We start from the raw sequence: 12,057 nt of genomic DNA, 5'->3' as shown, positions 1-12,057 counted from the left end.
TGCAGCGTTTAGGCAGCACACCCCCTGTAGCGCGACTGGTAGCCCCGCGTTGTCGACGCCTCCGCTAATCTACGCCAAATGCAGCGTCAGTTCGTTGAGCCACCGTTGACAGCTTCATGCACGACCTGGGGTGACTTTCGGCAGGTGGCTGCTTGGCAAGAGCAATCGGTGAGCTACTGCCATCCGCCGATTCCAGATATAAAGCAACTGTCTCATCTCCTTCAATGATGCCTCTCGTAGTAAATCCATCACATCTCTCGCCATCAACACCATCCAGTCCAGTTTCTTCCTTCGTGCCTTCCCCTTATTACACGTCAAGACGTACCTGATTGATACCCCTCCATTGACTTCAGACCCCGCAACCTCCTTGCCTTGAGATTGCCAGCCTCTCCCACAAGCTGAACGACTGCACCATCACCAGCATGGCAACTCAAAACCTCCAGGAGCTTCCGGCTCCTCACTCGGAGCTGGTCAACTACATTGCTGGCCACCCCGAGAAGTCCATGATCGAGATTTTGGACCCCTATCGCCGCTATGAGGCTCAGCTACGGTCGGTCTTTGCCCAAGATCGCAACAGCACCCTGCTCAATGACCCCTATGTGAACCTCCTTCCCGTGTTTAATGAGAACACGAAGAACATCAAGACGCGTGCTCGCAACCTCTCTGCCGAGTCAGAGGAGGAGAAGAGCCGCTATATCATGTCACTCCCTGACGACAAGCGCCGCGAAGACGGATCTCCCGCTGTGGTTCAGTCGATCGCAGAGTTCCGCAAGAACTTCAGCGTCTTTTCGGAGTCGTCTCTGGTCGACATGGACTGGAGCAACGTCGTGGCCGCAGGCTCCTCTGTTGTCAATACCCTGCTCCCCGTACCGCCCGAGTTCAACACCAACAAGCGCAAGCTGCGCGAGTACTACCACGAAAAGTTCTGTCCTGCTTCCGACGTTGACCTGTTCCTGTACGGCCTGACCCACGATGAGGCCATTGAAAAGATCAAGCAGATCGAGCAAGCTATCCGTGATGCCATCTTGACCGAAGTCACCGTTGTTCGGACCAAGTACGCCATTACGATTGCCTCTCAGTACCCGACACGTCATGTCCAGGTTGGCCCACTCCCCTTGACGACGTCCCAGCGTAATTTTCCTGACCCCGTGTAGATTGTTCTTCGCGTGTACAAGTCTATCGGCGAAATTCTCACTGGCTTCGACATTGATGCTGCCGGTGGCGCGTACAATGGCAAGCAGGTCTATGTGACGCCTCGCGCTTTGGGCAGCTTCATCACCCAGATCAACCACATCGACCTCACCCGACGAAGCCCGTCATATGAGAATCGTCTGTCCAAGTACAGCCATCGCAATTTCGAGATTTATTGGCCTGAGTTGGATCGAAGCCGCGTGGATCCCACCATCTTTGAAAGGAGTTTTCAGAGAACCCTAGGCCTTGCTCGTCTGCTTGTTCTTGAACGTCTGCCAACCTCTTCCGTTCGCGACTCTTACCTTGACAAGCGCCGTGAAGAGCGTGGTCGACCCGCAATCAATCGCAACTTCCAGCACCGAGTCTGGGGCAATATCAAGGACGCACATGAGGACGAGATTGCCGATTGGGTTGACGAAACCGAGGTCTCTAATTACCACACCTTCAGCGTTCCATATGGTGAGAGGTTCAACGCAAAGAAGATCGAGAAGCTCTGCTATACCAAAGATCTTCTCTTGAATGCCGAGTGGAACCAACACAAGGACCGTCAAGTCTATCTTCATCGTCATCCCGCCTTCTTCGGACGTGTTCAGGATGTCATCGAAGACTGCTGTGGGACTTGCCCGAAAGCGGTGACCCCTGAGGAGATCGAGATTGCCGAGAAAGAGGCAGAAATCTACATTTCCGGCCCCGTTAGTTTCCTTATCGACGACCCTGGCCGGCAACAGATCGGCTCCTTCAACCCTCTGACTCAGGATGACTGGACTGATATGGCGTACGTCGGCAACACGGCTCGTCTTTGCCAAAGCATCGTCGATGGCAACGTCGATGAAGTTCTGGACTGGCTATCTCAGGAGGGCGCTGATCCGAACCAGCGTGATTACACTGGACGATCACCGCTGCATCTTGCTGTCATGAACTCTACGCCCGATGTTGCTCGCGCTCTTGTTGATCACGGCGCACGCTTAACCGCTCGTCTGGCTGACGGAAATACGGCCCTGCATTTGGCGGCTGAGCGTGGGAATGTCGAGATGGTGAGAATCCTCATGGAAAGGAGCATCACTAACGAAGCCGAGGAGGAGGAGAAGCAAGATCGTCGACGCAAGGCTCTCAAAGAAGCTGCCTCTGGGAAATCTTCAGACGCTACAAATGTTGCTGATCGCGAAACGGACCCAGAGTCGGATGCCGATTCTGAATCCGATGGAGAATTGATCGACGGCGAGGGAACCGAGATTGATGCTCGCACGATGGCTACTGGGTCGTTTGTTGATGTCCAGAAGGCAAAGGATCAGGAGACGGATGATGCCGCCCTGAACGGTGCGCCCGACGAGCCTGACTTCTACAAGAGTGACGTTCTCGCTTGGGATATCCCTTGCTCCCCTCTTCACCTGGCCATCGCTCAAGGCCATGAGGATGTTGTGACAACGCTATGCAACGTAAGTGCCACATTCAACCTTCTCACAGAGTCAATCTAACATGTCCACTAGTATGGGAGCGATGCTCTTCTTCCAGTCAAATTCCTGGATGAGGAAAAGCAGCCAGAGGCGGCTCTCTTGACACTGGTTCTTGCACTTCGATTGCCGGAGGACAAGGCCAAATCCATGGCGAAACTCCTTCTCAAGCTCGGCGCCACTTCATCTCAAGCAGATATCGAAAGCTGTACCGTATTCCATCGATACGTGGCTGAAGGCAGCCATACTCTGATAGACACACTCTGGGACAACGACCAGTCTGGAACCAAGTCCGCAATCAACCACCTTGTCCCTGCCAACGGATACTACAGGAGCAAAGTTGTCGGCCCGCTTCATTCTGCAATCCAGAACGAAGACACCGACCTCGTCCTGAAGCTTCTCAACGCTGGAGCGAAACACTCGATTGATTTTGCGACCTGGCTCAAGGCAGCTAAGATGTCGAAGGGAGCCGATCAGCTCGGAGACTACCAGCAGAACCAGAACAAATTTGCCAGATCTGTGGAGCAGCCTCTCATCGTGGCTGTCAAATATTGCGTCAACTTGGAGGTAGCCATGAAGCTGGTGGAAATGGGCGCAGATCCCAACACACCCACCAGCCACGGGCAGACGGTCATGCACGATGAATGGCAGCGCAAGTACAACCGGGGAGAGACTGTCCTGGATGTTGTGCACGCTCAGCTCAAGAATCTACGCAAGTACAAGGGTGAGCGTCACAATCTACGCAAGCCACAGTTGCATCAAGGCATGCAAGAGCGACTCGACAGCCTGAACAAAAATTCTTACGAGTACCTGGCTACGAAAAAGAATGTGAGGTCTCGTGAGAAGTTCTTCAAGGAAGAGACCAAGACCTATGAGGAAGACCTGAAGAAGCATGAAGAGAAACAGAAGGGCCGCGACCTCAAGGAGACAGCCATCAAGGAGGTCATTGCCGATCTCGAGAAATTGGAGCAGATGTTGATCGAAAGGGGGGCCAAGACGTTCTATGAGGCCTACCCCCAGGTTCCTGAGCCAGAAGAACGCCAAGGCCGCTACCGCTACCAATACGACAGCGACACTGGAGACGAGAAGAAGAAGAAGAAGGAGGACAAGCAGCCGGTCTACGATTGGCAGATCGCTTTTGTTGGCGCTAGTGATATCACAGAAGTTCGAAGGCTTGCCTACGTTGAACTGTATGTTTGTCTTCATCTGGTCCGTTTCAATTTACTAACCATTCTTTAGGCTCGAAGCTGCCTGGAACGGCGACCTTGAGAAGATCAAGTCACTCACCCTCCAGGCCTGGGGTGAGAATCAGGCCGAGCCTCCTCTGAAGGCTTCTGTGGCCACCGCCGACGGCAGCACTCCGTTCTCACTCGCCTTCTTGCGAGGACATCGTGGTGTGGCTAAGGAGATTCTAGAGATCATTAAAGCTCAGTACTCTCCTGTTGAGAAGGACAAGTCGCGTTACACACTCGATACTGGCAACCCGGACGATGATGACTCGGATGAAGATGGTTCAGAAGAGGACTCTGACGAAGACAATGCGACACAGGGAATCCCTGGCCACCCCAAGATCGTGGCATTGGCAGTAGACAAGAAGTTTACCATCGACAACATTGGCCAGGTGTCGATGCACGTGGATTCGCACGACAAGCCCATCAAGAGCCTGACCAGTAGAGTCATGTGCTTCACAACTCAAGATGCGGACGAGGACGAAGAGAAGGCCGAAGACACCATCTTAGAGACTCTCTTCAGCCACGTTATGAGGCATGACGACCATTCGGGCCTGAAATTCTTACTGGATCTCGCTGCTCACTACTCGGGTGAGAAGCTCGAAGGAGACACCGACGAGGAAGACAACGGAAGTTTTTTTTCCTTCCCTGAGGACGCATTCGTGTGGGCTGTTGCGAATGGAAAGACAGGCGCCCTTGCCGAGATTATCAAGAGATTTGGCGCAGGAATGCCTCTCGACCATCTCGTCAAGAAGAGCGGTGTGGAGCTCAAACAGAAGCCGAAGTACTATCAAGGCCTCTCAGTGTACGGCAAGAAGAGGTATGATCCAGCCGTGTGTTACAAGGCGGCCTTGACACTGACAACTTCTACAGAAAGGATTGGGCTACTGCGGGTCGTAACCTCGTCGTGAGACAGACTGGGCTCAAGACTCCGCCTCTACTCCATGCTGCTCTCGGAGGCAGTATCGAGTCGGTCGAGTGGTTCCTTAGCGACGCCCCGCTCCGTTGCTACGTGGAATTCGGCCAGTCGAAGACGGCAAGCGAGGATCCGAGACTGAAGCATCTCAGTAACGCTCCTGGTGGATTCGACCGAGCTGTTGGTAAATGGCTCGGCATACAGAGTATGTTCTTCCCCAGCAATCTTCATAAGTGTCTCCAGCTAACAAGCCGCAGACGAAACTGTCCTCCACTGTGCTGTGATGGGCCCCTCTAACGAGAAGACCAACAAGGTCATCCAGTACTTGATTCAAGCCTGCCCAAGCTCTCTGGAGTACAAGACAACGTCGGGCGACACTCCTCTCTGGCTCGCCTTTCACCTTGGCCGCGTTGACTTTGCCAAGACTCTCATCGAAGCTGGAGCGAACCAATCTGTGCGCAACAAGCAAGGTCAAAACATTATCCACGCAGCGCTGCAATGGCTTCCAAAGGCTCATAGCCTTAAGGATATGTTGGAGCTCATGGACGACAAACTCAGGGCTCACCTTCTTCTGCAAAGAAGCAACCTACAGGACGAGGGAACAACTCCCCTCCACTCGTGGGTTAACAAGTTCCCGGATAACTACGACCACACCAGGTGGACGAAGTACGCCAACAAAGAAGAAGCGACTGCAGTTCTAGACCTGCTCCTTGGTTACTCTGAGGGAGCTGAGCTCGCCATGCTCAACGGTGCCGGCGACACACCTCTTCACTCAGCAGTCAATAAGAACAGCATGGTGCTTATCGAGGCCCTTTTGACCTACAGGCCAAGCCTGCTCTACCGCGAGAATGCCGTGGGCCGCACCCCCGCTGAGGTTGCCCATACTCGCGTCATCAGCAAGCGCTTCGATCAGCCACGCTCTCTACCATCGCACTTTAATGACTGGAATGGGCCAAGCCATCTTCCCCAGCGCAATGCTGACAACTTTGTCAATGAGAAGCGCGGCCGCGACATTAAGACCCAAAGCAAGGACAAGAACGAAGAGACATGGGACCTCCTTGCTGAATATCTTGAGCGGTATCCCGCCCCCCGCAGGCTCGTGTCGCTTTCCGAGGCCAATGATGTAGCGAAACGTCTAGGCGAGGAGTACAAAGCATCGCGGTACTTCAGCATTCAAGCGCGTGGTGATGACGACGACGACGAAAAGGCAGAAGAAGACGACGAGACGAGTCTTGATTTTGCCTCGACGCAAAAGTCGAGCCACGGCTGGCAGGCCTGGAAACCGGACAATGCGGAGCAGGAGTCATCCGATGTCTGCGTCGGATGCGGCGAGCGGCATGGCTAGAGGTCATGCCAATATGGTATCGAACAGGAAGGAGTATGGAATGCAGGAGGCGATGGAGGCGCTCGCGGAATGGAAAGAACAACAACTGAGACTTTGCATATTGTACCGAAAGAAGGCTGTGAGAGGGGAGAGAGATGATGTGCAACTAGTTACATGGCTGTTACTTGGGATTGTTTCTTTCCATTTCAATGATTCAGTATCTGATGAGAGACAGTATAGAATGAGAGAAGAGTGATTTTTCGCGCTGGCTCCAGAGTACTTTCATTGAATGGTCATTGATCCCTTCATCCAGCTGGTGCCGGCATGGTCCGTCCCCTGAGGCTTGGCCGAGGCGGCAGATGCCTCGAGTAATTCCTTTCCACGGGCGACGATGCGTGCATTCTCAACAACCGTCTCCTCGCCTTCGCCAGACGCAGCAACCTCGGCCATGTACGCCGCCAGCTCGTCGATCTTTACAACCCAGTTGACGCTCAACAAGGCACCCATCACACCGCCTCCCACCATGCCGTGCGTGATGATGCCGCCGGGCCGAAGGATCAGCGCCTGCCATTGCTCCGGGTACTTCCGCTCTACGTTCAACGACCTGGTCTCCGTCCTGCCCTGAAAGCGGGAACACGCCGCGTCAGCGACTGATTGCCGTCACAAGTTTCTCGAGGAGGCCCCCCAAAAAAAAGAAGAAGAAAAAGAAAAAAAAGAGGGGACGCATACCTTGATCTTGCGCGCCTCCTCCAGGAAGTACAGATGCTGCTCCTGGTCCTGGCGGACAAACTTGCCGCTCAGCAGGACGAAGCGGAACCTGGGCCCCGCGGGCCTCTCCTCCCTCAGCACCTCGGCAAAGGCCTCCTGGAAGGCGACGGGGTAGTCGTGGTTCACCGTCACGTTGTTGGTGTCGTACGTGCCCATTGCCCTGCGCATGGCCGACTCGGTGGTGAGCACTGCTAGCTAATCTCGACGAAGAAGGAGAGGGAAAGGGGGGCCGTGCTGTTGTGCGACTCACCAGATCATGGCCGCGGCGTCCTTGTGCGCCTGCAGCACCTCGTCGGGCCAGGACGAGAAATCTTGGAGGATGACGGTTGTGATTTTGGGGTTCGAAGCGAGGTCGGCTGGCAGGGCTCGTCGCTGGACGGCGATTATGGACGTGATGGCCGGGTGGGCGAGGCAGGCCCGGAGGGCGGCGCCGCCGACGGAGCCCGTTGCGCCGGTGAGGAGGACCTTCATGTTTGGGGTGGGGTTGTTATTGGGTGTACAGGTTCCCAAAACAAAATACTCAGTGAGTGTAAGAGATCGTCTGTCAGAAAGGGAACGATTTTGTGCATATCTGTGAAACACCGTGGATTGGGACATTTTGGCAAGGGACAGCCATGTGGGTGTTATACCACCAGGCAGCCAGCTAAACGCAGGGGACTGATCCTTCAGGCAGCGGGCAACGCGACGATCGTGCGTGCGTCACATCTCAGCGGCCTGTCTCGCCGAAGGCAGCCGCGAAAGAGACGAATCGACGGAATGAGTCATATCTCGAGGAGTCAGGCTCGGAGCACTGTCGTGCAGATCCATCATCATGACGAAGGAGTTTTGTATGGTTTTGAGGCGTTGCGCCAAGTCGGAGACTTCATCGGCGGACTTTGAAGCGAGAATGGCACGATGGCTTGCGGAGTTTCGACCTCGCGAGATAGGCACTGCGCCCGAGGGTGTGTAGTTTCAACGCTATGATCGAACAATTGAAAGACATGGTGTCGTCTCATTCGTGTATATTCGGCGGCAGCAAAAGCTGTCGGCTGACGTTGAACTCCTGGGTATCTCTAATCCTGATCCTAAGCCTAATCCTAATCCTAATCCTAGGCCTAATCCTAACCCTAGTCAACAAAACACCCGATGAACTCCACATTCAATCAGCCCGCTCCATGTCGACATGAAGCCACCGAGAACGCAGTCACTCCCTGAGATGAACCTCCCATGAGTCCATGTCCTCAATGTCGGCGTCTTCTACCGTCGTCTCGCCGTCCAGCGGCTCTCCGTCAAAGAGAAGCTGAATCTCCGTGCTCGCCGGCACGTCCCTCATCTTGCGGTACACCTCTATGAGCTCGGCGACGGTGCTCGCCGGTCGCGCCGTCGTCTTGACGGGCTCGCCGGTGCGCGCCTTGAGGATGATCTTGATCTTCGTCTCCTTCGCTTCGGGGTCCGCCCCGACAGCGACGCCGCCACCGTCGTCGTCGTCGTCGTCGTCGCCCGAGTAGTCGTCCAGCTCGCCGAGGTCGCGCAGGCGTCTGCGGTCCTCCTTGCGCTTGTGCTCGTCCCAGAGGGCCTCGGTCCACATCTCCATGTGCACCCTCGTCCAGCCGTCGGAGAAGCCGTCGGCGTCGTGCGGGTTGCGGACGGCAGGGGACCGCAGCGTGCCGTTCTCGGCAGCGCGAATCTGGAGGCTGTTGAGTGTCGTCGAGTCGTACAGGCGGCGGCCGCGCCAGGTGATGAAGGTGACGGCGGCGTCGACGGGCGGTTCGACGTCGTAGCCCTCGGTGCTGTTCCAGACCTCGCGCAGCTTGCCGAGGGGCTTCCAGAGGGTGTAGAGGTACTTGACCGGCTTGGCGCCGGGGATGGGCGACGTCACGAGGATGGTGATGCGTGTCTGGTCGGCCTCGGCGGGGTTGGCCTGGGCTGCCTCGGCCTTCTTCTGGCGCTCACGGGCGGCGCGGATATACTCTTCCACGTCGTCGTCGCCTTCTTCTTCTTCTTCTTCGTCGTCTTCGACCTCGTCCTTCTTGCTGCTGGTGCCGTCGTCCGATGCTTTCACTTGTTCGCCTTCAGCAAAGGGGTCATCGTCGTCAATGACAATGGCAGCGCCGTTGGAAGAGCGCGTGCCTGGCACGTCGCGCACGGGGGTGGCGCCGTACAAGTCAGCATCGCTCGCGCCGCTGTCGTCGAGGGATACGACGGCGTTTTTGCCCTTGGGCATCGGGCCTTCCTTCTTCGGCGTGCGCAGTGCGAGGGATCTGGTGGCGTGCCGTGATGGCGTGGATGGCTGGTCGTGGCTCGGTGAGCGTGTCGTCTTGATATTGCGATCAATGTACTCGTCGCTCGTGCGTGATCGCTTGGAAGGCGGCGTTTCAATGTGATCCCTTTGGCCAGGTGAGTATGGACGATATGGAAACGGGGAGGAAACAAGGAAGCGGCGGAGGGCATGGAAACGTACTCGAGATCGCCATCGCTGTCGTCGATTGCCCTCTTCACAGGCCGCGACCGGCTGGCCCGGCTGGGACTCGTATGTTTGTAGCTGTCGTTGGAGAGTCGCGCGCCGTGCCCAGGATCGTCCGAGTCGTCGTTGGCGTCGGCAGCAGGCGTCGCGAGCTCCTTGCCCTTGTCGCGGTGGGCGTGCTTGCGTTTGCGACGGCGCGCCTCGTCGGCCATGACTTTGGGGAAGAACTCTTTGGAGCGCTTGAACAAGCTGAGCCCGTCGTCTTCGTCGTCATCGTCGTTATTGTCGCCACCATGCTCAACCTTGTCCTTGGTCTCCGGCTTCGGGTTGGAGTTTTGACGAAGGGCGGTGGGCTTAAAAGGCAGCCACCTTTTCGGTGCAGTGGACTCGGCCATGATGATGATGGCAAGGAAGTAGTGGGTGACTGACTACCTGGTAGACAATGTCAAGACGTTGTTGCGTGTTGGGTGTCAGTAGGCTGAGAGAAAGGAAGAAGAAGAATCGCCAGGGGCGAGTTGGACGGTGCAGCCGGGTGCGAGTATGACGATGCGAAGCAAAGGGGACTATCTCGACGAGATGGATGCATGCCGGGCGACGAGGGCGGCCCTTTGGAAAAAAAGAGGTGCAGGTGAAGCCTCCAGGTGCTTTTTGTTCGCGCCCAAGTCGCCAATGTCGACACGATCACAGCCACAGCCGCCCCACCACGAAGCTGTGGTGCATGTGAGGGAAAAGGTACATCAAAGGTACTGGCAGGACTGGGTACCTTGCCATGCACAGACCAACCTCTGCCTTCTGCTTTCACAGCCTTGCCATCCCCCGTCTCTACATCTGCCTCTCATCACGAGCCTCACTCATTCATCTCACCCCGCCCTACATCCCTTACCTCACACGCCATACACCAACAACCCCCGCCAACATGGAAAACGGAAACCCCAGTGCCCCCCAGGGCGAGGGCAAGGACCCCTCAAGCTTCCTCAGCGACATCATCGGCAACGCCGTCACCGTCAAGCTCAACTCGGGCGTCGTCTACAAGGGTGCGTCCTGCGAGGAACGAGGAACGAGGAACGAGAAACGGTGCAAGCAGAGGTCATGAGGCGCTAACCCACGTACCGCGCCAGGCGAGCTCCAGTCTGTCGACGGCTACATGAACATCGCTCTCGAGAAGACGGAGGAGTATGTCAACGGCACCAAGCGGAGGTCGTACGGCGACGCCTTTGTGAGGGGCAACAATGGTATGTCCCGCTTTGCCCTCTGCTGTGCTGCTCCTACTGACGTGTGTCTGTGTGTGTCTACCCTCTCAGTTATGTACATTTCCGCAGACTAGACGGGCTGTTTTTTTTTTCATCCATGGTTATGATGGTTTTATGATCTCCAGTCAGGCTTCTTCCTGTGTCTGTGTCTGCCATGACCGCTACGTCACCAGCAGTCCGGTGTGCAGGCCTACACAAGAAGAGTTCAATGAATATACCCACGATTGTTCGAGTCCTCACGTCCGGAATGCCGTCTTCCGTGTGCTTCTTCTTCTCCCTCTTCTCTCTCTTCTCTCTCTCTTCTCTCTCCTGTTCTGTCTAACCTAGAGCCGCGAAGTCCATGCAAAAAATGTCTTTCCATGCAGCGCCACCTCGCCCTTGTCATTCCTCTCGACGCTCTCCTCCCTGAGCATCCCCGCCAGCCGCGCCCGAAATCGCGATAGCTCGTCCCCGTCGAGTACGGCCACCTGGCTCAGCGTCGACAGCCTCTTCCACAGCGCCTCCTCCGTCAGCCACACCGTGAAAGGCACGCTGTCCTCGCCGATCGGCACCGAGAACCAGGGCGCCTTGCCGTCGTCGGCCGTCGCGAGCCCCGGCAACCCATACTCGGCCACCGTCTTGAGCGGGTTCGCCGCCTGCGAGTCAAAGCACGCCCGCCACGCATCGTTCCGGAACCGCGCCTGTCCGTCGCCGTCGAGCGAGTGGATGAGCTCGTTGAGGCGCTGCTCCCACTGCGTCGACGCCGTCCACGCCGCAGGCTTGTTATCTGGTGCCCCTCATCGTCAGCAATCTTTATTCGTGGCCGCGCCCTCCTCTCTCCTCCGGCTCTCGCCAGCAGCAGAACTCACAATCCTCAATGTTCCAGATCAACCCCAGCGACGACCGCGGCTTCAGCACCCGGTGAATCTCCCGTAACGCCTTCTCGTTCGCGAACCAGTGGAAAGCCTGCGCGACGACGCACCCGTCCCCCCACCCGTCCCCGAGCGGGATCCCCTCGGCGAACCCGTCCCGGACCTCGACGCCGGCCAGTCCCTTGCGCGCCAGTTCGCCGCGCATCCCCGCGTGCGGCTCGACGCCCACAATCTCGAACCCCTCGTCCCGCGCCGCGAGCACCTCGGTCAGCTTGCCCGTGCCGGCGGCGAGGTCGAGCACGCGCGCGCCCCGCTGGCCCGCGAGGCCCAGCTTTTCGAGGAACGCCGTCACCGTCGCCGTAGGGTAGGAGGGCCGGTGGGCCTCGTAGCTCGAGGCGTCGGCGAAGCCCGATTGCGCGCCGGGGTGGAGGGTCTGCGTCATGACTGTGCGTGTTCTTCGATTCGTATCGTTTCGTTGGATACCGATTGAGCGGCTTGTCAGGGCTTCAAAGTTGCAAGAACACAGGTGCACGGCTCGAAGCATCACAGCGTACCCAGGCAGGCTTATCATTGCCAATTCCTGACCCTGGATTGGCGGTCAATCAGCCGCCCGGGCGGGGTCAACGTCATCGCC

General features: G+C 56.9%; 5 protein-coding genes across 5 annotated transcripts; 2 read left to right on the top strand and 3 right to left on the bottom strand.

Annotated features, from left to right (window-relative positions):
* Positions 1-422: 422 nt before the first annotated feature.
* Positions 423-6,132, top strand: VDAG_03268 (ankyrin repeat protein; the record flags this gene model as incomplete). The annotated part of the gene is made up of 6 exons (XM_009657133.1): positions 423-1,100; positions 1,155-2,627; positions 2,679-3,832; positions 3,882-4,691; positions 4,745-4,992; positions 5,039-6,132. The coding sequence occupies 6 exons, from the start codon at positions 423-425 to the stop codon at positions 6,130-6,132; spliced, it is 5,457 nt and encodes a 1,818-aa protein (XP_009655428.1).
* A 224-nt stretch (positions 6,133-6,356) lies between these two features.
* Positions 6,357-7,464, bottom strand: VDAG_03267 (uncharacterized protein). The gene is made up of 3 exons (XM_009657132.1): positions 7,130-7,464; positions 6,841-7,039; positions 6,357-6,732 (listed from the first exon to the last, which is right to left on the bottom strand). The coding sequence occupies exons 1-3, from the start codon at positions 7,348-7,350 to the stop codon at positions 6,394-6,396; spliced, it is 759 nt and encodes a 252-aa protein (XP_009655427.1). The 5' UTR covers positions 7,351-7,464; the 3' UTR covers positions 6,357-6,393.
* A 598-nt stretch (positions 7,465-8,062) lies between these two features.
* On the bottom strand, positions 8,063-9,717 carry VDAG_03266 (uncharacterized protein; the record flags this gene model as incomplete). The annotated part of the gene is made up of 2 exons (XM_009657131.1): positions 8,063-9,245; positions 9,320-9,717. The coding sequence occupies 2 exons, from the start codon at positions 9,715-9,717 to the stop codon at positions 8,063-8,065; spliced, it is 1,581 nt and encodes a 526-aa protein (XP_009655426.1).
* A 462-nt stretch (positions 9,718-10,179) lies between these two features.
* On the top strand, positions 10,180-10,805 carry VDAG_03265 (LSM domain-containing protein). Its single transcript, XM_009657130.1, has 3 exons — positions 10,180-10,356; positions 10,441-10,554; positions 10,624-10,805. The coding sequence occupies exons 1-3, from the start codon at positions 10,239-10,241 to the stop codon at positions 10,644-10,646; spliced, it is 255 nt and encodes an 84-aa protein (XP_009655425.1). The 5' UTR covers positions 10,180-10,238; the 3' UTR covers positions 10,647-10,805.
* Positions 10,806-10,895: 90 nt separating this feature from the next.
* VDAG_03264 (methyltransferase) lies at positions 10,896-11,865 on the bottom strand (the record flags this gene model as incomplete). The annotated part of the gene is made up of 2 exons (XM_009657129.1): positions 10,896-11,338; positions 11,421-11,865. 2 exons carry the CDS (start codon positions 11,863-11,865, stop codon positions 10,896-10,898), a joined length of 888 nt encoding a protein of 295 aa, XP_009655424.1.
* Positions 11,866-12,057: the final 192 nt, after the last annotated feature.

This window comes from Verticillium dahliae, genomic scaffold (genome assembly GCF_000150675.1).
Source record: "Verticillium dahliae VdLs.17 supercont1.5 genomic scaffold, whole genome shotgun sequence".
Lineage (NCBI taxonomy): Eukaryota > Fungi > Ascomycota > Sordariomycetes > Glomerellales > Plectosphaerellaceae > Verticillium > Verticillium dahliae.
This window is presented reverse-complemented; position numbering and strand designations above follow the sequence as displayed.

Excerpts from the sequence above, each read along its gene's own strand:
- VDAG_03267 (XM_009657132.1), bottom strand. The coding sequence starts at position 7,350 with ATGAAGGTCCTCCTCACCGGCGCAACGGGCTCCGTCGGCGGCGCCGCC. Across the intron at positions 7,040-7,129 it reads GACGCCGCGGCCATGATCTG|GGCAATGGGCACGTACGACA; the intron begins GTGAGTCGCACA and ends GGCCATGCGCAG. Across the intron at positions 6,733-6,840 it reads AGGAGGCGCGCAAGATCAAG|GGCAGGACGGAGACCAGGTC; the intron begins GTATGCGTCCCC and ends TCCCGCTTTCAG.
- VDAG_03265 (XM_009657130.1), top strand. The coding sequence starts at position 10,239 with ATGGAAAACGGAAACCCCAGTGCCCCCCAGGGCGAGGGCAAGGACCCC. Across the intron at positions 10,357-10,440 it reads CTCGGGCGTCGTCTACAAGG|GCGAGCTCCAGTCTGTCGAC; the intron begins GTGCGTCCTGCG and ends GTACCGCGCCAG. Across the intron at positions 10,555-10,623 it reads CTTTGTGAGGGGCAACAATG|TTATGTACATTTCCGCAGAC; the intron begins GTATGTCCCGCT and ends CTACCCTCTCAG.